At 38.9% G+C, this 24,614-nt stretch overlaps 1 protein-coding gene across 1 annotated transcript in view; it reads right to left on the bottom strand.

The window, feature by feature from the left end:
• Positions 1-1,728: 1,728 nt before the first annotated feature.
• Positions 1,729-24,614, bottom strand: part of EFCAB6 (EF-hand calcium binding domain 6) — an 86,652-nt gene continuing 63,766 nt past the window's right edge. Inside the window, 10 exon segments of the mRNA XM_040561488.1 lie at positions 1,729-1,858; positions 4,306-4,473; positions 6,905-7,089; positions 7,940-7,995; positions 7,997-8,115; positions 9,967-10,194; positions 14,548-14,760; positions 22,958-23,045; positions 23,538-23,665; positions 24,173-24,361. Coding sequence (XP_040417422.1) covers positions 1,736-1,858; positions 4,306-4,473; positions 6,905-7,089; positions 7,940-7,995; positions 7,997-8,115; positions 9,967-10,194; positions 14,548-14,760; positions 22,958-23,045; positions 23,538-23,665; positions 24,173-24,361 — 1,497 coding nt within the window. The 3' untranslated portion in view covers positions 1,729-1,735.

Genomic DNA, 24,614 nt, shown 5'->3' with positions numbered 1-24,614 from the left:
CGAATACCTAACTCATGCTACAGGTGCCTACTGGTTCCAGCAACTGCACCAAGACCAGCCCCTTTCAGTCACTTGCTGATATAGGTGTTTGTATTCTTAAAATGCACTGTTTTCTAGTAATGGAAGTAGGAATTTTTGTATTGAGAGAACATTCTTAAATAACTCTAGTCACAGTCCCCTCTGCTAATCCAGTATCTAAGCATCAATTTCAGAGATTTACAGATAGCCATCAATTTTGGAAAAATTGATGGAAAAATTTTTTTGAAAAAGCAAATGTTCTTTTTGTTACTATTTCAAATACATCCAATTCCAAATGTATTTATTTTATAGTAAAGTAGAAATTACAGAAATCCTAGAATCTATATGAGAAACTATATAGAACATCTACACTCCACATCTCCAGGTCCGATTTGAAACATCCCCAAGTGCTTTTTAAACAAAATTTTCTGCAAATCTCCTGAAAAGCTCCAAATATGATGAAACATTTCCCCAGAAAAAGAGGCATTAAATTGGTCTACACTGGGAATCTTTCAGATTCGTGGCAATGGTTCACATATTCACTAGAAATAATAAGAAAATCAGGATTATGTTCCTCTCTCCACTCTCATTCCAAAGACTTCCTTCTATATATTCATGTGTGTATCACACACAGGACTTGCTCTCTTTTGTATTATTATTATTTTTTAAAATTATTTTTACATGTTACTTAGGAGAAAGAAAGATACAAAATACGTACAGGTGATGAGGACAGAGCTCTTCAGTGTACCAGTGAAAACTAATTCAGGAACCCCACAGTGATGTATTTATCTAACAATTCTTCAGAGCAGGTAAGCATTTAGTTGTTGATATAATCCCAGTAAGCAAGCTCAGATGATCATACATCCTTTAATTATCACAGAAGTTCCACAGACAAAACAATTATCTTTCAATTTCCTTCCCAAGATCTAAGTATCTGACAAGATACACAAACAGAACTTTCTAGAACTGGGAAATCTAACCAGAGGGCTTACTTGCAGTTTACTATTTAATTTATGTATATATATATAATCCTTAAAAAAATTAACCTCATGGCTAACACTGGGAATCTATCTGCTGTTAAGAAGCCAGTGCTCATTGGTAAAGTAGCTTCCTTCCTAAACTGCTGAAGGATGTAGAAGAACAGTTTTTAAAACAGAAAGGTGTGGTGTTGTCACACCACTGGCATCATCTCAGATTTCATAGCCATTCCATATTGACAATACAAATATGTCACTGTAAGTAAAGGGAAAAGATGCACTGAAAAATGGGATGACTTTCTGAATAATGAAGGCTAATGTATTAAAAGTAATATGTTTGGAAAATTACAATTGAGGAAATTGAATAGGATGCCTTGTAAACCTTTTTACTGAAATTAGAGTATGTCATTAATAAAATGTGTAAAATTAAAAATAAAGAATTTTCTTAAGTGAGTTGCTTTTGGAGATGTCTTTAGGAAGTATTATTTTGACAATGTTAATTGTTGCCTCTTTCTTTTTTGATAAATGGATTATGCAGAATTAATTCCCTCACTATGTAGATTTAATCCACAACACAGGATCACTCTGTCAGAATTTTAAAGTATTTTGAGCTTTCTAATGAATAGGTACAAAAAACAAAAACAAAAACAAAAAAAACTATACTTAATTTATTAGTTTGAAATTTGAAATTATAAATCCGTCACTATCTGTATCTACAGTTTCTTGCGCTTGACCAAATCTTACTGTAAGAATGCCTGGAGAAAATCTTCATAAGATATTTTTGAAGAGAGAGCTTTATCATAATATTCCAAAATACTAAATAACTCCTCTTCACTTAGGTTGATTTTGTACTCATGAAGAACCTACAAAAGACAGAAACAACTTTAAAATTTATTCCAGCACTTTGGATGATGATGAAGTAAAAACATTAGTTTACCTTGTTAAAATTTCTTTACAAAATAACTTTATGATTTAGCTCCACTTTATCTTAAGTTTCTGAGAATATTAGAAAATCAAATCCTCTTTATTATCTCCTGTTCTTCCCATGTCAGTAATGACTCCCTAGAATGTGTTTCTGAAAAGCTGCATACACATGGGGTTTTGTCTACTATCCCAAATAGCACTTGCCTTAGGGGGAGATTTGGGAAATGGGTAGCACCAATGTGTGTAGAAGCTGATTTACAAGAAGTGCATGTTTAGAAGGCTTTCAGTACTATCAGGAGATGGGTTGAAGAAATGGAGTATCTTCCTTTCTATCCTCCTTGGATGATCTGTAGTCTTTACATCCAGACAAACAGAAGGAGTAATGCAGTCACTCAAACTGTGCAAATCCCAAAGTATGTAATAATGCTCATGCTGTACTCAGTGCTTTTAATTTTCACAGGACAAATGCTTGGCCTATAGGCATACCTTCCGAACACTTCAGTGAGAACCCAATTTGAACATGATGCATCTGGTTCACCTAATGCTAAAAATTTCACAAAGTGCCTTTTTCAGTACTTCAGCAGTTTATATGTTCATAATGCCCCAACATGAAAGAAAATAATTGACTGATTTCTGAGGATCCCTTCTGGTTTCAGATGCACTTGGGAATTTGAGCCCTGCAAGTGACCAGTAACATCATTAATCTTTGTGGGCCATGCCAGTTATCATTAGTTTTCTGGAAAACTCAGATTATTCTACATCTTCACCCCCTAACAACTCAGCATCTGAAATCACTAATGGCCCTGTGCAAATAGTACAGCCATAAACAGCAGCGTTACTGAAGTTAGTAGAGAGCTAATTTCCCCGTTTCAGTAAATTAAGTTACCTAGGAGATGAAGGGATCCATACCTCCACAGATCACTTTCTATCTTGTCAAATGGCCGATTAACACCTTTGCAGTAGTATTCTGGAATTGGGGATGGCTTTTTGATCTAAATCCACGAGGCATTAGATTTTATTCAATTTCTTATTTATTTTTGCTTAGCTTAGGTCATGTTAGGGAAGCTTGATTTGAAAGCTGTTGACATAGCTTTAACTAGGAAAGACAATCATCACGTGTCCTAGAGGAGTATGACAAATTAAAATCAAATGTAACGGGCCTGATCTTCACTCCTTCTCCCCTAAGTTTTGTCTGCTGAGGCAGTACCCAGGCAGGCAGAAAGCTGCAATGACAGACAGGGAGCCTCAGGCACAAAGATGATATAGCCACACTGATACTTCTTGTCCCCTAGCCTTCATGCAGGGGCAGCAGGGATTAGGTTTCAGCTATGTGGCAGTGCCAGAAGATATCATGTTCCCTACAATACTAAATAAGTAAAGGTTTAAAAGAGCCATTCTGTGACTGGTACAATCTAAAGGGTTTTAGGCTGGTTCTTAGCAATGCTAGGCAGCAAGCTGGCTTCCTGCAGCTCCAGGGAAAAGGGAACTTCAGAAGCACACCCCATGACTGCTTTTTGCATTTAGGCATTTGCCAACTGTGATTGAGCATCCCATCCACCAGTTTATCAGTTCTTTAAAGCAGTAGTGATAGAAAGGAGTGTCCCAATGCATGCAGCATTAAATGGGTTTAGAGACCCACTGTATTATTTTCTTGTGATTGAGTAGCAAATATTCAGAATGCCTCTAGAACAGATTGTGATTATTATTCTTAGTAAAAACAATGTCAAATATTTTTAAATTAATTAAAGATTAAGCTTAAAGATTAAGCTAAGCAAAAATCAAACTCCCTGTGGATCTACATGAAGAAGCAACTCCTGATTCCAGACTCAATATATCTAGAATACACAGGTGTATATTTGCTGTTTGAGGGGATACAAGGTACCAAAATATTTGTAGAGGGTATGGATCCCTCACCTGGTACAAAATTATGCTGCACACAGAAAAGCAAAGAGAGAAACCAGTACAAGGGACTCTCAGATGGGGAGTACTTTGGCCCATTCCACATTCAGAAGGGAACACATCAGTTGAAGGGCAACAGGATCCTGCAGCTGTAGCAGTGACTACAGGGAGACCTACCATAAGGAACTCATTCAATGCAGCCAACACTTCAATTCCCTTCCCGTGCATTTGTGAAAACTATGTATTTAAAGGTTGTATAGGGACTAAGATTTTCTCTGTTTTATCTATGCTGTTATAGCAGGATCCCAACAAGATCCCAGACCTCCAGAAAGTATAATCACGTGGAGAATGATTATCATGAGCAAAGGTCAGAGCTAAGGTTACAGAGAAGCTAGGATGAGTTTATATATCCTAGTTCAGGACTGTTCTTCAGAAAAATTTCTGTCAGGAAGCTCAGATTAAACTACTGTAATTTTTTGACTATTACCTACTAAATGCAACTTAGTTGTCTGAAATCTGCAATATTTAACAGTCCAGTACGACTTTCATCATAAGATTTAAAAGTTCGCTTCATTGGTCTCCAGCAGTGCAATATCTGGGGCTGAATTCTCGTAATTCCACTGCAGAATGACATGGTTTGTGGTCCAGGACTCATCTAACAAAGTTGGATGAGAAATACAATCATTTACTGACATCATGGGCACAACTATAATGCAGAATGAAAAGGTACTGGAAAGTAATACTGACTTAATCGGCAACTGGTTGTCAAGTAGTTGTTTACATATTATTGTAAGATACTGTTTACACAAGATAATTTTAACCTACAGCATTTTAATATTCTTGGAAAGTGCAGATGGTATATTTACTTAATCACTGTGAACGCCCTAACTTTTTATTATTTGAAACTGATTCTGAAGTCAGTGTTACTTCTCAGATCTCAGTGTTTTTACATGTATCGTGCTTGTCCTTGTTTCAACTCCCTTTTTCAGTAATATTTAATTGCCTGCAGTGTTCATTTTTCAGTTTTTTTTTTTTTGGCTTTAGAATGACTGAATTCATAATCCAACTATGGGAGCAGTATGGTATTTAAGAAAAACAACCCTCCATGTACATTTTCCTCAGTACCTAAAATACCTTGCAATCAGTTTTTTAACACCTTTATAGTTCAACAGCTGGAAGATAGTGTTAATTTTACTTGGGAAATAGTGTCTTTTGTTGTTTTAGCCTGGCTAAGCTCCTTATGTCGTTGTACCCTGAACACATGTGAACTACAGAATTACTCCTTATGGTGAATTCATTCCATTTGTACAAAGCATTAATACTCCAGTATTACCATGAGTAAGGGACTTTGAGAAAAGTCAGCAAGCCTCAAGCCACCTTCAGGATCTGGATGTGCTCTATTACCATTTTATTTTCCTACAGGTCCTGCTCAACTTCTCCCCAACGCTCTGCTGGTATTATTATTTTAATTGGGTAAGCCAATTATGCCACATTTGTGCCAGTTGCACATGAGCTAGTCTTCTGACAAATGTCTCATTGTGAAGGAAATGCACAGTGGACTTTATACAACTGCTTTGTGGACATGGGCACCATGCTGTACCTATTGTTGTAAGAGGCCTGGTGGTCAGCTGCACCATTGTTCTGTGCTCTTGGTGTATTCCTCCTTCAGAACATGTAGCTGAGGAATGTGTGGATACATGAATAATGCAATTTCCAACCCAAAATACTGTGCACCCTTGTGGGTTGAAGGGAGGGAAAGAGCTCTTTACAGCGAATGCAACTTGGGTTATTTTCATAGCTCAGAGCCTGGATGCTTCCGTGAATCCCTAGGACATTGATTCTCTCAGGCTTTTGAGAAATAATTTTGCCTGCAACAAAAATAAAATAAAAAAGGTTTTATTTGTTTTATTATTATTATTCCTTTTGATATTTATCTGTATAGCTATTAGGTGGAATGGGGTGAAAAATCTATGAGGAAATTTCATTTTAAATATTACATTATATAATGATTCTCAGAACATGGGCTGAGACCTTCATTATGTTTTCTGAACAGAATAAATAAAATAAAAATGATTCAAGACAACTACATACGGACTTAAAAATGACTGCTTTATCCACTCCAGAATACTGGGATGGAATTTTACTGCATCAGATTTGTATATAAAGGAAACCTTATGTAAGATAATGAGGTTCTTTGATGCAAAACTTACTAGTTTTACCTTACTCTCCCTACTGGTAGTGAATTCTTGATAATTCCTAATGATACTTTGGTAGCATACCTTGGTAGCAATCTGTTTGTCCCACATCTGAAAACTATTCAGTAATGTAATTTCTCTATAAAATGCTGCTACTAACCATATCTAAACTAATTAGGCACAGTAAGAAACAGCCTAAAAATGTAGCAGGCTTGCTGAATGAGCAGATTTGGAATATGGCACTGTTCCTACTACATAACTTGATTGCGACGCTATTACTGATGACTTCCTTTCTGGGCCACTACAGCCAGTATTCTACATTTCTTCCAATCTTTTCTGCCTTAGAGCGGTACTACTGGCAGAGGGGAACAGCCTATGGGTAACTGTCTTTCATTGCAGCTTGAGGAATAGCTATGTGTGACAGGGAAAGCTGCAAGGGCACAATGTGGCTGATCAGCCCTGGCTACAAGGTGTTCTTAGTGGCCATTAACAGCAGTGCAAGTGAGAGCTTCCTCTGGACTTGTCTTACAGGGCTGGGCATGGGGCAGGGGCACAGCCTGCTATCAGTAGCTCCAGACTGGGCCCTCCTGAGACACATTCACTGCACTTTTTATTTCTAACTTGATTTTTATTTAGTTCAGCAAAAGCTCTTAAATGTTTTCCACTAGTAATTATTATCCACATTTTAGCAAATTTAACCAATTTACCATACAACTTGGGTACAAGGGAGCATGATCACAAGGAGTTAAATCTTCCAACTGAAGGAGATACCAAATGAATACTAACAATTAATATAAGAGGATTACATAAGAGAATGCTAGAATACTATGTCACTACAGAAGAAATTGAAAAAAAAAATGTAATTTTAATTTTTATATGCTTTGTTTGTACCGGTTTTTGTGGCTTCTGTATAATCACCCTTTGTAGCAGTGAGCTTTTCTGTGGTTTTAACAACAAGATACAACTCTGAAGGAAGTCATGGTATGCAAATTTTCCATTCTTCTTGAAGTCATATTTTGTTGTTATTTGGTTAATTTCCTCTTTACTTAAACCCCAGTGGAATGTCTCTGCTATATCTGAAGTAATACAGAAATGCAGAAAGAATATTCATTTTGTCATTCATAAAAATAGACAATCATTGTACTGTACACCAGTTTTAACAGGAATAATGTTGACAAGCTCAGTTTCAGTGACTGCTGCATAAATGTATTATGCAGCTATTGCTAGATGCAGGTATATACATATGCCTAAACTTATAGGGGTGGCAGTTCACATTAAACAGGGCTTCAGGGGACTGATATCATGGTACTTTGGTTTTAAATGCACAAGAAGTATGCCTTCGTGCTAACTGTAATAAATGTTCTGATAAGCTAACATGTTCTTATACCAAGGAGTTTATATCTTAATTACACAGGTGCACATTGTCTTATCACACATGCAAATGTCCTAAGAAAAACACTGAGAATTCTGTGTAGAAGAGAACACAACAGAAGAGCAGCATAGCTCATCTTGTCTAAGAGTAAAATCCAAGGTCCTTTGAAATCAGCAGGCATTCACCCATCGAGACCAGAGCAGCCAGAAGCACATACAAGATCACAGTAAAAGATTGGTGAAGCTGTTCAGTTATCACTAGGCATGCTAAGGGTAGTGTACTGGGAAGGTGATGAGACAGCTTGTATGCAAACCAAAAGTATCAACAAGCATAGCCACGTTCTCTTTTTCTAAACAGTAGATAATTCTGAAGAGGAACATGAACTTATTGCACCCAAGTGTACAGTAAGCTGTTCTGCTCTGCAGTAGCAGGGTGGTACCTGGAGCAATCACACAGTGGATGCCATCTGATTAAAGTGGCCAATGGCCAGGACATCAGAAGGAAAACAGAACACATCTGAGAATGAATAGAGCACTTTTCAGATGGTAACAAGCCTAGGAAGTCTGACACTGGGATTTCTCCTAGCTTGCCGACATCCTTCTCTTTGCAGTTTCATTATGCTTCTCCAGGAACGTTGGATATCCTTTCTTATCTTATTTTCTATTGTTTCACAGTTAAGGACAGGTGTAGAACATGCCGTTGCTGTCTGAGGATGGCTGGATGCTGGTGTCTAAAAGCAAGAGATAATGGTAATATTTTCTTCCAAGTTTTACTGGTTGTGTAGACGAAACACCAGATGACAAATCCAGTTTCTGGCTTTCCAGACTTGAAACTAATGTATCACCCAAACCATTTTTAAGTCTGATTTGAATTGTGTCAGCAAGTTAGAAAATTCTTAGTGTCAGAATGACACTACTCATTTAATGGGCCTTGACCACTTTTTCTTTTTTTTTAGTCATTATTATTATTTACTTTACTTGTAAATCTTTAATAGTTTCTCCAAACTGTTTCTTATTAAAGAACAGATCCTGTGTTTAAAAAAGACATGTAATACCACCTTAGAATAAACAAATCAATGCAGTCACTGAATAATGCAGTAACAGTGCTTTGATTCGTTACTAGAGGAGTCAGTTCTGCAGTGCTCGTGTGCAGAGCCACAGAAAGAATAATGTGAGAGGATCGAAGTGCTTGGTGTCTTTTTGATTGCTGCCTCAGGAGTACTGTGGGTGAGCTGGAAGTAAAGCCCCAGCCTACCTATTAAGGTTGCACAAGCCGTAGTTACGCTTCTAGGTCCAACAAATAATTGCATATTTAGTGAGACTTCCCAGTGCTCCCTCAGGGGTCTCACTGGTGCAGACTTGCTGAGGACTCAAGCACATTTCCATGCAGCAAATGCTGCAGGGATGAATGCTGATGAATGAACATCAGGCTGGCTGGGGTCTTTCCAACCACCGTGAGTTCTGGGAGACTTACATTCCCTTCCTGTTGTCTTATACTATCAGATCTAGCATTTACAGATAGCAAGGAGAAATTTTCCAGTGCTTTCTCTGAGAACTGGATCAAAGCATGAAGGACACATGCAGCTAATTGCCTGGGCTTTTCAAGAAAGAACCTACAGTTATTGCAATAATTGAGCTAGCAATGGGCCAGTGTTTAGATTTGCCAGCCGTGACAAGTTGTTTGCATCTTTAATTTACTCAATCTGTTTTATTTCTTTTTCATTAGCTAAACATCTCCATGTAGAACCAGTTAGAAAATCCAAGCATGTTCCAGGCACTGAATAATTCTGAATATTTTATTTTTCTTCTGTAGGCTTGATTATAACCAAAGAACATGGAATAGGTGTGTGTAGATCCACAATATTGAATATTTTTGCCAGTATTTATTTCCAATCTTTCTGTCAGTCCTGTCACTACCATAGAAGGCCAGAATGGCAGCTGAGGGGGACCAAAGTGCATTATTGACATTAAGCATAGATAGGGATGCCAAAGCAAAACTACTGCCTTCCTAATCCACTTCTCTTATCTCTCTTTGAGGTCTTATGATTAAGTTGCTGGTCTTATGATAAGTCTACCAGTAAGACTAGCAGCCATTAACAGCTGTAAGAGCTGTAATTTGGCATCCACCAAAAAGCAGAACAAGACCAGCAGAATGTAAACACCAAGTAGAAAACTGTAACTTCCAATCCTGCCTAGCCTTCTCAGATGACCATCTACATTTTTTATGTTGCTTTTTCAGCTATCGAGCTTTTGTTTACTTTGTTCACAGAAATGTGATTGTGCTTAAGAATAGAAATTTTATTTGCTATACAGTTCTGATGGATGTGCCTATAGTAACAGCAGGGAATATTACTGGTATAAATCGATATATATGAGTTGACTTCAGTGGAGTTACAATTTAGCCCAATTTTTGTCATTGTAAAGCAAATATTTTACAAATAACTTCATTTGCTTATTAACAGATTTTCATGCCTGATTTCATGGGCAATCAATAGAAATACCTTCACTGAGTCCCACAGGTATTATTTTCAGCCTATGCACAGAGAAAAAAAAAAGAAAATTCATAAAATAACCACACTTACACTCTTTTTCCCTACTAGGGAAGATAATGTATTGGGACACTCAGGCTGAGAAGACACTTGTGGTTCCTGCATGGCACGGGTAGCTAGCTTGGTAGAAGTTGCAAGACTAGTAATGCTGGGAGTGCTTGACGGCATCGTTAAGAGTTCTGAGCTGAACTTTCTCAAAAAGTCCTGATATTTCAGCCATCCACCAGCATCAACATCCACTGTGTTCCAAAGATTTTCGAACTACTGAAGAAGCAAAAGATGACTTTTGCAAATGCTAGTTTTACAACAGCATCCCCTAAGGTACTAACAATGTGACAAAATGTATTGAAAAAAAAGGAAGAAGATGACTTAGAATAGAAAGAATCCTAGGGTTCATCTTATTAAAAAAAATCATAGTTTCTCTGCAGAAGCCTGCACAAAACTGGGAAAACAATGAAAAAGGGACTTCTGCAGGACATTTTTTAATCGAATTGAGCCCTTAGTATGCTGATTATACTACTAAACCCTGTGATTAGACACAGTGATTGAGGTGCTGTATAGAAGAATAACATTTTATCATGAGATATATATCAAATACAGTGCACGTGTATCCTGGCTAAGTACCATTAAGGAGAATTTCTCACGCTATTGGGTACACCTAAGTTCTACAGCCACCTCAGTAAGCCATTAACGTTCCTCAGTTATTGTACTTGCATCACCAAATTATTTCACCCCAAGGGCAAAAAATGAATCAGCATGAAAGAACACAGCAGAAAATCTTTACAGCCTTTCGAATCACATAAAGTTATGAGATACTGCCAGGAACCATACCTCTACACTACTGACAGCCTGTGAAAGTCCTGGGGACAGCTGCTCATGCCCTTGTTTCTGCTGCCTGAAAGGATCCGTGGAGGTCTGATGGCTGCTTGGCACAAGGCAGGGCAGGTATCCCGCTCTCTGCGTGATGTATGGCACTGTAAAGATGAGGTTGGGCTGTTTTCCACTGAACAGCTCTTTATTCCATAAGTAGCTGTGCTGAATTTAATGGGACTACTCATGATATAAGCTACTAATCAAAGCAGGGATTATCACAGTCTGCCCTTAAATAAGCTGCACTCATTTTGAAAGTGTTTCAAGAGTCATCAGTATCCTTTTTTAGGGCCTTCATTTTTGATTTTTAATATAAATCTATTTGGGAACCTCAGGTTGCTTTTGATTTGATCTTTTCCGGCAGAGACTTAAACCCTAAAGGAAACTAGTCACCTCTTTGATGCATGTGCCAAGTTGCAGTCAAACTTCAAAGGGCAAAGGATCCATTTTGAATTTCCTTTCAACTTTCCCCCATTGGCCTGGCTGCTACCACATTATGAATTATAAACAATTCTATTTTGCACTTGTGATTACACTTCACACTTCATGTGAGGATCTCAAAGTGTATTACAAACTTCAATTAAATAGAACAATACCCCAATAAGCTGGGTTAGCTATAGTTAGAAACTTTCAACAGACAACAAAATGTAGCCATTTTGAGGACTGCAAATAGTTCAAGCAAGTCAAGGTAGTTCAAGCAGAGGAGGAAAGTGCCTGTAATAAAAAGGGGGGTGTCACTCAGGAAGATATTAATCAACAGCTTGTTTGCCATTTGTTTACACCTTTTATGAGAAAGGCCACACTATCAGAAATTCAGAAAACTAAGAAGCCAAATTTCAGGAAGAAAGTCTTTGTCCATTACTTGATATGGATTCCAAACAAGTCTTGCTAATAGCAAACAGTAAGTGGCCATCATTCAGAAAAGGATAAAAGACAACATTTTTTGTGAAGTCATCCAGACTATGACTATTAGTAACACTTTTGTAACAACTCTGAGCAGTGACAACAGCTTGAACAGCAGGGGTTTGGTTTAGCAGTGGCAAATCCTGTACCCAGATTGGAAGGCTCTCCTGGAGCATCTTCATATAGATATACGTAGGCATATCTTTGAGAGACCTGTCAAAATCAAAATATCTGGAGATACAGGGCTTGAGTCTCACTCGCGCAGAGGATGCTGCTTACATAAATGAGGCTCCTCAGGCTTACTTCTCATTGTTATTATGCATGACAGTTTCTATCAGGATTTTTTTTCTTTACTTCTCTGAGGCTCTTTTAAGTATAAAATAACTCCTGTGTCCTTTTGTTTCGTCTTGAGCATAAAGTAGACAGAATCTACTCTGGACAACTTTTCAGCTGGAGATGCCTGCCTTCCTGCTTCTAAAAAGGAAAAAACAAGAGATTTTTCACAACTCAGTTAGGAGTATGTGTGCCCTCCTGCCTTAGAATCATAGAATCATAGAATATCCTGAGTTGGAAGGGACCCACAAGGATCATAGAGTCCAACTCCTGGCAGCATACAGGTCTACCCAAAAATTCAGACCATGTGACTAAGTGCACAATCCAACGCTTCTTAAAACTCCAACAGGCTTGGTGCAGTGACTGGGGAGCCTGTTCCAGTGCACGACAACCCTCTCAGTGAAGAACCTCTTCCTGATGTCCAGCCTGAACTTCCTCTTTCACAGCTTGACGCCATTCCCGCGGGTCCTATCGCTGGTCACTAAAGACAATGGTCACATCGCTGGTCACTAAAGAGAATAGATGGGCGCCTGCCCCTCCACTCCCCCTTCATGAGGAAGCTGTAGACCGTGATGAGGTCTCTCCTCAGCCTCCTCTTTTCCAGGCTGAACAGGCCAAGTGACCTCAGTCGCTCCTCATATGTCTTCCCCTCTAGGCCCTTCACCACCTTTGTAGCCCTCCTCTGGACACTCTCCAACAGTTTCATGTCCTTTTTGTACTGTGGTGCCCAGAACTGCACACAGTACTCGAGATGAGGCCACACCAGTGCAGAGTAGAGCGGGACAATAACTTCCCTCGACCGACTAGCAATGCGGTGCTTGATGCACCCCAGGATACGGTTGGCCCTCCTGGCTGCCAGGGCACACTGCTGGCTCATATTCAGCTTGCTATCAACCACAACCCCCAGATCCCTCTCTGATGGGCTGCTCTCCAGCATCTCATCGCCCAGTCTGTACATATAGCGAGGGTTTCCCTGTCCCAGATGCAGGACCTGGCAATTGCTCTCATTAAACTTCATGTGGTTGGTGATTGCCCAGCTCTCCAATTGGTCCAGATCTCTCTGCAACGCCTTTCCACCCTTAACAGAGTCAACAACTCCAAGTTTAGTGTCATCAGCAAATTTGCTCAAAACACCTTCTAGTCCTACATCCAAATGTTAGCCATGAAAAGACCTTGGATCTTCCACTCAGTGGTTCACAGGGATAAGGAAACAGCATCACCAAATTTTCACTTCTGCTTTCATCTGGTGTGGAGGCTCCAGGTTTGAGAAGACCTGGCAGTTGCTCTTGATACCTCACTAGCAATATGATGACCAGGAATAGAGCACACAGGCCATTTGTTCTGTAATTTTCGAGGGGGAAGCAGAAAATACTTTGATTTTTTTAGTGCTTTCATTTGCTATTCTACATATGCATAGCAGTGCCCAATAATATGGCAGACTCTCTACTGTAATTACAAGCAGACCCCACTCCTGTCTGCAATTTGTAGTCGAAAGTGCTGGTGGGAAATACTGGGCCAAAAAATCAGAGGATATATATGTGCAATGAGCAAAGTACCAAAATAATTTTCTAGCATCTAGACAAGCATAAGAGTTCTGAGTCTTGTCTTTCAGTTTCCAAAATAATATTGATGCAGTCACAGGCATGAAGGTTGGAGTGCTGTTAAGTAAAATATGAAACTTTGTAATCAAAGTTACCTCTGGTTTGATTATTCACCTAGTTTTGGACTAGGAAAAAATCACAGTGAAACATCATTAGCAAAGATAAAAAATTGTCTCTTTTTACTTTAAATTCAGCAGAAACATAATCTTAGGGAAGATGGGAACCTCAGATTCCACTGAGATTAACACATGTCTAACCAGGTGCTTCGTAGAGACAGATTTATGTCATGACTTTCATCACTCAAGCTAAATTCAAGGTTACATGAACTCTGCTAGCGCTAATCTGGGGGAATCTTTAATCCAGAAAAGTAGCTGAGAGGTGGCCGGGAAACATCAAATGCTTGCCCCTTTCATTGTCCAGAGAGGGCAGGACAAAATAGCTACTGAGAAAATGGAATTTGCATTAGATCCCCATGAAAGTACTTTCTATTCCATGCTGACAATGCACCTCCCTGCCCCTCTCCCCCATCGACCCTAGAAGTGAATTAACTCAAAATTGAAAAAAGAAACTTTTAAAATAGTGAATACACAGATGAAGAGCTAAGGAAAGAGAGCTACTGCAGTTTAATTTCACAACGTTATTAGCAATAGCATCTCCGTGACTTTGCTTTAGAAAGCCTGTGGTTATTATAGTTCACAACTATACTCAGAGATAAGGAAAAAAATGATATCCCACAAATGTAGCAACAAATGTTCATGGAGTTAGAGTCTTAAAACATTTTCATTTATTCCAACTTGTTAAACAAGTTCTTGCCTATTCAGAACAATATGCAAACGTGTCTATAGCCATAGTCAATTCACCTGTTGTACACTTAGACTAACAATAAAAAATAAAAGAGTTTTCTTACTTGTTCTTCAGTCAGCTGCTGAAAATGTCGGTTACAAATATCCCAGAACTCCTCTTTTGATATCGTGTTATCTTTTGAAGAGTCAATATCTTTAAACTCTTGTGCTATCCTGTTTAAGCAAGCAGTTGCTACTTCTGGTATCTGTGAGAGTTTGCCTCTCTTTGACAGCTCCCAAGAAGATTTAGGCAGAATGACTTTTTGCCCTTCCTCAGTCTAGACAAAACATACACACAGAATCAGTAATGGATCCACTGAATAAATTATAAATCATGGTGTGGCATTCAGCCAGCCAAAGAGGGAAAAGTCCACGGAGAAGGTGGCCTTGGAGATCCCGCAGGCAGTAAAACCTGCTTCCAGGAATTCTGGCTTATACCACAAAAGAGAAAAGGGGCTATGTACATAGTTAAGGGGAAAAATAGACTCTCTATAAATGCGATCCAACTGGTGACAGGCCAACAAAAGCACAGAATTCCAAGACTGACCTACACATTTACAAAGGTCTAAAAAACTGGGTGATCTTACAAAGAGGGCTATTCTGTTAATGCAGAAAAAGGGAAGTAAACGCTAAGTAGTCCAAATATCCCAAATACGTTCTTCTAATCTGAATAGTCTTTAGCACACAGTGGAAATCTCTTTGATTTAAAAGGCACTTCAGTCCTGAAATGAAAGAGAGGGCAATTATTTCCCTTCATTTCTAAGTCCCAGGTACATTCACTGTGGCACTTTCAAATCTGGTCATCCACAGTAGGAATACAGCAGCTAAATATTGCAGTTGAATATTGCAAAAGTAGAGAATGTGTAAAGGTAGAGCAGAGAAGGGGTTGGAAACGTGTGTTAATGCTTGCACGAGGTATGCACCAATCCTTTTTTCTGTGTATTGCTTTCAATTTAACACCAGTGTGTTGCTGTTAAAATCTACCACCAAAGCTTCCTCCTAACTACACTCCCATTATGCATTCTGCAGGGTGAAAATCCACACTTTGAGTAAATGCAGTAGGAGGTCATGTGGCAAGCAGAGATAAAAGCTACAAAATACAGTTGTTTGGAATAAACTGCAGAGTAAAGAACTGCTGTGCTTTGGTACAGTCATACCTGAGAATACCAAAAGATTCACTGTGCGTGCAAAAAGATACATTTCATAAAATCAAATATCAGTGAAGCCTATATAGCATTTGCATTCTATCTCTAGCAAGCTCAGTTTTTTAAAATGGAATCAAGTTTTACTTACAAAATTAGCCCCAGGAATGGCACAATAATAGTAATTAAAAAGCAGTACCAGAATTCTGAAAAAACAACTACTTATTTTCAGGAACGGAAGCCAACTTTCCACCCACTGGCACTGTCTAAACTAAATATGTAAAATATCTTGAAAGTAAAGTTTTCACAAACAGAAGCAGTAGCCATCTTTACTATAGCTATGGTAAGAGATAAAAACAACAAAAAAATAATCTGTTTTTGGTTCAAAGATGTTTCTTTACAGCATGTTAAATGTTACTACTATATTTTATACCTCCATGTTTAAGCATATAAGCTTTGCCATCTTCCTGCTCCATGCAATATGAAATATCAAAAAAGAAACAGATGGCTTTTTGTCCTGAGCTCCTGTTTCCTTGTCATGTCTCACATGATCATTATAACTGAATGGAAAAGAAAATATGTTTCTTACAGAACTGCAAGAAGCCTGCCTCTGATCAGAAGACTCCCCTATTTTCAGATGCAAATAACACTTTTCAGTATTAACCATGCTTTACATAAAACATTTCTGCAGGATAGGTATTACAGCTGCATTACCAAGAGAAGAAACACAAGAAGTGGAATTATTCATGCAGACATGGAGCCAGGTCCTTGCTGTTGTCAGGAAATGAAGATTGCCAGGCATGGTCCAGTACCAGGCATACCTTCTGCCTGCCTGCCAGTCTAAGACTAGAAACCACGTCAGCTCTGCTTTTAATTATTCTTATGAAGCCAAAGACTTAGAGAAAGCATTACTGCCCTGCAACCTTTTAAAGAAGCATAGTTGGAAAGTGCAAGCTTTCCTAATTTATTTAATTTCAAGAGCTTTTTTTTTTATTTCATAAGACCTAACACTCTTTGATCTTAAAATGGTCAGAAAGCTAATAAAAAAAAACTTGTTCTTCTTGTAAAGCACAGATTGAAAACTAGAAAACCATTTATATTCAGTTATTGCCTTTCATTCATCTACTACCTTCAGTTAGTACATGCATTGTACACCTGTGACTGTATCATCTGCAGCTAAAATTATCACCTTCAGCTGAAGTAGTCAAGCTGGGGCCTAAAATTTCAGCGTCTGGTCTGGGCATCTGGATTTTTAAGTACACACAGCATGGGTATGTTTCTTAGCTTTGTTCTGTCTCAATTTAACCTCATGACTGAAAGGAAGTAACAGAATGAATCTGATTCAGAGCTGTGCAGGTTATGTCCTAGTGGTGCTTACAGACAATTTATAGAAGAATTTTTTTGGGCTAGAAAAAGGGATAGTTTTCTTTTTGCTGATTTTCTGCTATTCACTGCAAAGTACTCCACTCATCCCATCAAGCTCTTTATTTATCTCATTTCAGAATTCAGGGGAGAGGGCTCTGTACCTTGCTCCTGCTCTGTAGCTTCTCAAATCGCTGTAGGTCTTGGAGAGTTACCTGCCCCACACCATGCCAGCTGCTGCTGTAGGCTCTGACCTCCAGACTACCTGACCATCCTGCTCAGCACCCGTGTACCAGGAAGGCTCTGAGCAGGCATGAGACCTCTCTAGCATCTCTCAGCTCTTCACAGACTTTCCTGTCTCTCCTAATACTGTTTGTAAGAGCCTTCAAAGGATCATGTAAATCCACTTTCACCTCCTGCTTTTGCCAAGAGAGATGAGGCATTATTGCAAGGCTTTTCTCATGGGCTGCTCTATGTAGATCACTTGCTGTTCAAAGTAGGGCTGCATTTTTCTTCTTTAGAAAGTTCTCTGCACAGTCTCATGTCCTTTTCTATAAATGGCACAACTATGCTGATTAGTAATAAAAGAAGGCTCCACCACCCACACCTGCTCAGCGTAGCTCCATTCCTGCAGCTCCTTCCTGTTTCTGGAAGAATTTTCTATTAAGTTTTTTTTTTTTTTTAAATTATAAAGTAAATCAGAACATCCAGATAAATTACAGTTTCGCTGGCCTTGTCACAAGTCTGACCTCTCTCCCTTTCTGGGGAGGTTCAGACAGCAAAGGTCTTGGGAAACTGCTTGCACAAGAAGCCTGTATCTTTCCCTGAAAAAGGATGCATTTTCCTCTTTGTATGTGAGAATGACCTTTGCCAGGAGTAATCATCCTTTTGACAATTTACATAGTTGTAGAGGTTTCTGTGCTTACCCGTGGGACCATCCTTTACCCTAACAACAAGTATCTTCAGGTAGTTTTCCATAAATTGCTCTTCCCTAGAGATGTGTGGAAGCAGCAGAGTTAGTTGCCTGAGTGTGGTTTGGGGTAGAAATGCATTTTGTTCTTGTGTTCAAACAACCAGTAATATACTGCCACCAGCCAGCCAGTTCTAGCTCTTAGATTCTGATTAAAAAGTTCCAGTATTACAGAGAGGCCTGTGTTTTACCACTGGTTTGTAAGTGGAGCTATATCCTCATCTGGCAATGATCAGTTTAGCTGCATTAACCTGAGTGCTGATTTACGCCTGCTGAGGATTTCATAGCTGGTGGGCAACAAGAGCTTGCAATAATAAGTGTAATTACAAATAAAAGATGAATACTCCAGTAAGGGTCATTTTGTAAGGTAGCATTTTTGTTTTGACCAACTGTTTGCAACCCACATACTCAAGTTTTGAGGTCACATTTGCAGGATAAAACACTCTGTAGTGTTTAGCATTTGTAATGGCATACGATGATTTGACAAAATGATTTAACACAATGAGTCAAAGAGTACTCTTTTTCAAACTTTGTCTTGTCTACAAAAATGCCACAGCCCTCTACATGTAATTAAAATAAGAGCTGTATTAAATAAATATGAAACATTAAGCCTAGGTAGAACTGGATTGAGAAGCAGGAGCCATAGGGAGGACTCCCTGCTCTTCTTTCTTCTCAGCAGTGTCTAGCCCATCAGTACTACATCTGATGATCTAATACTATGTTCTCAAAACCATTATCGCTCCTTTCTCCTTTTCCTCCCCTTCAAGTAAATATAAAGCGAAGGAGAGGCTTTCATCCCAAGGAAAATTTTACCATTTTAAAATTTTGCTTTCTAGCCTTAAATAGGGGCAGAAGCACAACTAGGGGGAAGCTGGGTAGCAGGAACGGAATTTAAATTCCAAAAGATGCTGTTTTGAGAGGGGCAGAGTAAATTATCTGGGATTTTGTTTCAAGAAATAAACTTTCTGAGCAGTTTTGGTTGTGGTATCCTGTAGGTATTTTTGTTAGACCTTTTTGTTCATTACTCCAGAGAAGGAAAGGGAGGTACAGCGTTGGTAAGCATTGTCAATAGGAAGAGATCTCAAACAAGTAATTCCAGCACAATGAGGGATGGCACATCGTAGTCAAGGGGAGGGCAGTGCAAAGAAGAGCAGAAGCAACGAAGGGAAATTTCTGATCCAGTTTCACTATGTATTATTAGTAACTTGGGGTTGTATCATGGCACAAGGAAAGATTTGATATTTGTCAGCCTGAAGCAGATGTAATACTGGAAAGACACTAACATGCACATATCCCAGAAGGGATATTTCCCTGGAGAACGGCTGTTCTACGTGAGGACAAAGTTTGTGGAACTTCTGACTGAGGATAGGCATGTGATCAGCAGGCCTGGTCATCTCTGGTGCAGCAGGTCACGACTGCTGAGTCAGCTGTCTGCCCAAGTAACTGGCCCAGAGCACGAGGGCCAGAGGTTCAGTAGATGAAGACTAATGAACAAACCTGTAAAACTCCCACCCCCAAAACAGGGAAAAGCACCACATCCGTACAGCAGGTCTTCACATATTCCTGGTGCAATTGCACAGGAAGATCATAGCTGCAATTGAAATTCATCTTCCCATGCCTGAACACAGTGCACAAGGGTTGGCTTAATAACACTGATGAATTTAGGAAGCACGAGTATGGAAAGACTGAGGAGAGGATGCCAATCCTCTGTTGCATGGTCTTTTTTGGTTTGTTTGTTTGTTTGTTTGTTTTTGGAACAATATAGTTACAATATAGTTATAGTAGCTCTGGAACTATATAGTTACAACAGATACACTGTAGAGTTGCACTCAGTGCAAATCAGAGTTTTGGAGAGTCACAGCACAGTCACCCTCTGTTTGTGGAGCTGGTAAGCTGCATCAATGCTGTCCCCTCTTTTGGTTTAGGAATAGTTTCCAAGAGCATTAGGAAGCTGCTTCATTTGCATTTTCCAGGTAGGAGTTGCAGCATTGCTACTGCTGAGAGCAATGTGATGTGAGAGCAAGTGGCTTAGCTCTGTAGACTTTCCAGCAGCAACATGCCCAACACAGATGGAGACAGCAACAACAGACTCAATGCTTTTCATTAGTAAATAGTGGATACTAGTCTTGGGACCTGGAGGCACACTTATCACAGTGCCAGGCTTCAAGAAGAGATGCGCATTTGCTATACTCTCCTGGGTATAATCCTCTCATGGGTACTGGTCCAAGGAGAAACAGGATCCTCTCTGGCATGAATAAGTGAGCCTGCAGTTTTGCAGGCAAGTAGATATGATGTAACTAGCTGGAAACAAAATGTACTCAGCTAGAGAAGAAAGCACTCTGCGGCATGAGACCAACTACAGAGAAACTCAACAGGAAGCTAAACACAAACAAATAGAGAACTTGGTGTGCAAACAGAAAGTTCAGGACAAAGCTAAATCAAATGCCTACTTTGATTTTCAAATGTTTCATGATTTTTCCTGGAAAGAAGTTCTGGAAATCAGCCCAATTTCCAAATTTCATCACTTAACATTAAATCACCTTTAAAAAAAAAAGCAGTTTTGCCGAATATGTTTCTACTTACTCCCTTGTCAGCTGAAAGACACACATGCCAGCAAATCCCTCATTAGCTCAATTCCTGCCCTTGAATGGGCACAAGCAATGATCTATCCCTTCTCTCCGTCATCTCCTCAACCTGACCTGCTCTCCTCCTTCTCACTGCTGGTCTCGACAGAAAAAGGCTTATTAAGCTCGCCGCAAATCATTCATCAGCCTCAGCAGCAGGAAGGTCAAACAACACAAAACAATTGATGGCAATCCCTCCTTTCCTCTTGTGTTACCCACTACAGTGTAGGTGTGCTGATTCTGTGTAAAACCTTGTTGTCCTAGATCTGACCAGCACTCCCTCTACTATTGCTTTTAACACATTCTTTACTTTTTTCCCCTTCCACTACTGAAATTGCTCACAGTGGAGAAGGATGTGTGAGTACACTTTCTTTTGGGGTGGGAGGTGTCTGATTTCCCCATGTAGCTTTCATTAGGCCAGACTGTGTTAGCCACTTATTTTAATGCAGAAGATCTCCACTCAGACCTTGCTAATCATAAGTCTGGCAGGTCAGCCAAGAAAAGTTCATGATGCTTATTCCCAGCTCCAGAGTCTGGACTTTTACAAATGTCCTCAGAGAGTCCACTGGTGCTTAACAGCATCCCCAAGACAATGTCCTCTCTGCCTTCTTCCTCCTTTCTCAGCTCTTCTGCAGTTAGTTAGCAACATCAGAGCTAAGTGACATAACCGCAGTTCTTCCCTACCTGAAAATTAAGCTGCAATCACATTGCTTAAAGTATTTCATGTTTCTTTAGTTCTATTTTCATATAGCGTATCTCTACACCTCTATGGAGCTGTAATTCAGTGGGAATCCTGCTCATATAAATCAGATCAGATGTACAGATGCCATAGTGTGTATTCTAAAGAGTTAATCAGAATGTAAAGCTCATTAGCATATGTCAAAGCCATCAAAAGACCCATGTGATGAATAAAACATTTAAAAATCATTTCCGCAAGATTTTTTCAACTTCCCTTATTCAGCTATTTTTTAAGAAAAAAAAAAAAAAAAAAAAATCTAAACCTGTATGGCTTTTGGGTTTGTGAATATTTGCTTTTGTGGTTGTGGGTTATATTTATGAGGTGCCATGTGAGACAAAATCATCCCAGGCTCGTACTTTACTAGTTCAGTAAATTTTCCATACTTTAATGATCAAGCTGCATACTTTACTCATTACTTTTTAATATACTTCAATGATCAAATTGTATAGCGTAATGGTCAGTTTTCCTAATGTGCCTGAATGAGTTGCATACCTCATTAATTTACATACATACTTTACAAGCCAAAACTGTAGCACGTTTGGATGAAGTGAGTAATTTAACTACCAGCCTTCTCCCAGAACCTGCACAGAACCCCAAGAATACGTATGAACCCAGGGTGGGATGAAATTGCAAAGGCATGGGAGATTTTGGGTTGAACCCAAATGGAAAACATGACATTTGAGACCATCTGGAAGCTGAACCAGTACTGTGAACCTGGTTCATATTTGTTTTGTCTTTTCAAAAATGTCCCCTTGTGGATTAACTTGATTTTAATGATGGATTTATCCCTTCTACCCCAACACAGCACAGAAAAGAGTTCAAGGAGAATGCTCAATATAGAAAAAAGCAGTACAGGCTCCAACCCTGTCATGGACCAAGTACCTCCTGAAAGAGGTACTTGGGGAGGTAGCTTATTTTTTGTTAAGTTGAGGTGGAAAGTACTCAGGGTCTTGGAGTACTGCTAAAGATATTTCATGTTAAATGTACACTTGCAGAACTTGAACCCAGGAGTGTGCAGCTTGTCAAGTTGTTATGGAAGCTTAGCACCTCCTTGGAGGATGAGAAGACATCACAGCTAAACCTTCCCTAGCAAAAGTAGACACCTGTTCTAAAGTCATTACGAAAGCTTGCTGGTAGGTCAATATTGCAGCACTCAAAAACATTCTTAAAATAATTATACGGATGTATTTCACTCAATTCGTCTTTGGGCTGGTATGATTCAGTTGAAACTTACTGAAATTATATCAGCATAATAGCAGAATAAAGGGGAAATGCAGCATTTTCTGACCTATAAAAAGTATTCCAATGTTTTACACTTGAGAACCATGTAATCTATTATGTCTATTAAGACTGCATTTTAATTTTAATAAGCCGAAAATATAAATATTTTTAAATCCCCAACTATTTTAAAATAACTATAACTAAATGTAATACTGCCACTAAAGACAAAGTAACAGTTACACTACTATAAATATTAATGCTAAATTTACAGAGAATAAAAGCACTTAAGCAACTGTATAAAATTTTGAATAAAGCTACACTTATAATAAGTATTGTGGTAAATCTATGCCTATTGGTTACTGACACTCATTGGTAAAGTCACTAACACACTACAAAACCCTATAATATGTTACAAACTTTTGGAGCTGTTTTTGGGTTCTCCTTCATCCAAAAAGTTTGGTCCCTCCTTCTGCTCTTGTCAGTCACTCCAGCCCTGACAGACTTTCTGACTCAGGACACGAAGAGGCTGAAACAAAGATCTCACTGGTTTTCTAGCTTCTGCATTATGACACAGAATTTAATCACCATATAGCTCTATACGGATTTGTTTAGCACAACATTCTGTTATTGCCATGGCAATAAAGTGGTAGGCTTTTTATATGTTTTTCCACTGGGTGATGATTATTATTTTTCTCATTTTATTTGTGCTTCGAGCATATATTTTTGAAAATGAAACATAGTTACTTCCTAGAACATAAGATGCAAGTTAATACCTTTTTTTTTTTTTTTTAGAACTGCTATGTATCTAGTTAGTAACAGGCTTTCACATCCTTAGCCAAATTCAGAAATGAACGGTAAGGTAACGTCCTTTGGACTCCTATATGCTCACATCTACTTTCACCCTAATCCCACTGGTCAAGACAGACTAAGATGGGAGAAACTAGAGAAAAGGGAAAGACTGTGAAATTAAAATAGGACAAAGACTTCTTTTACTTACGCCTTTTGATATGCTCCTGTTGTTTTCAAGCTCAGTAAGAATTTCTGCCTGACAAAAGGATGCTGTGAGTATGAGCTGTGGGATCTGCTCCTGAAGCCTGCCTCAAGTGAACTAATCTGGGTGAGACACTGCAGACAAAAACATCTGCCACAGAGAAACAGCAACTCTAATTTCAGTTGTTGCAACAAATATGTTCAGAGCATCAGAACTGTGTCTATGGACACAGTCAAGATTTTCTCTGTACTTGACTAACCTCCATGTTTGACCTTCCTACTACATCTACACTCCTGCTATTGTTTGGTGCTAAGAATGCGGTGAGCTCCACAATCCACTCACTTTTCTGCTCACCTCCTGTCAGTCCATCTAGACAGGTCAGAATTCATCACGCATATTTGGGTATCCCACATCTTATGTCATCCAGTTGGGTAGCATCCATGGTCATGATTTCAGCTTGCCACATGTAGAGACTTACATCTGCATGAGTGCCAGACTTAACTTCTGAGAGCAGTTTATAAGACAATAAGGGCTTTGTGGAGCTTGACAGAGATCAAAAGAAAAATATGTGAAATTTAGATGCTTCTAGCACATTAGATTTTATCAACTAAAGAAAAATACAGCTCAGTAACTATTCTTACCTCTGAGAGGAGGTTTATGTTTCTCAGGAAAGCTTTCCAGTATACTGTCAATTCCTTGCAAAGGTTAAGGTTCTTGAGAAGGTGCCTGAACTGCTTGTCTTGTAATTTAAAGCAGAAGTGGTCAAGTACTTGCCGAAGTTCTAGTGCTTTAATTACTCCAGTGCCTTCTTTATCAGATAGAGAAAATGCCTGAGAAGCAAGATTTCAAATTACCTAAGCAAACCTAGGCAGTCCACAAAAGAGAAGTCTTTTTTAGCAGCCATTTAGCAGTTCCTATGGAAATGAGTCCTGCATGTTTTTTACTTACAGATTTTTTTTTGTTTATACATAGAGAAACAAAAAACATTTTCCAGAACCTTTCTTAGTTTGAAGTTTTCTGTTCTTTCAAAAATGAAAGGCAATTGTTGAAATAAACCAAAAATAGCCTATATTTCTGTGCTAC

This window comes from Cygnus olor, chromosome 1, assembly GCF_009769625.2.
Source record: "Cygnus olor isolate bCygOlo1 chromosome 1, bCygOlo1.pri.v2, whole genome shotgun sequence".
Classification (NCBI taxonomy): Eukaryota; Metazoa; Chordata; class Aves; order Anseriformes; family Anatidae; genus Cygnus; species Cygnus olor.
This window is presented reverse-complemented; position numbering and strand designations above follow the sequence as displayed.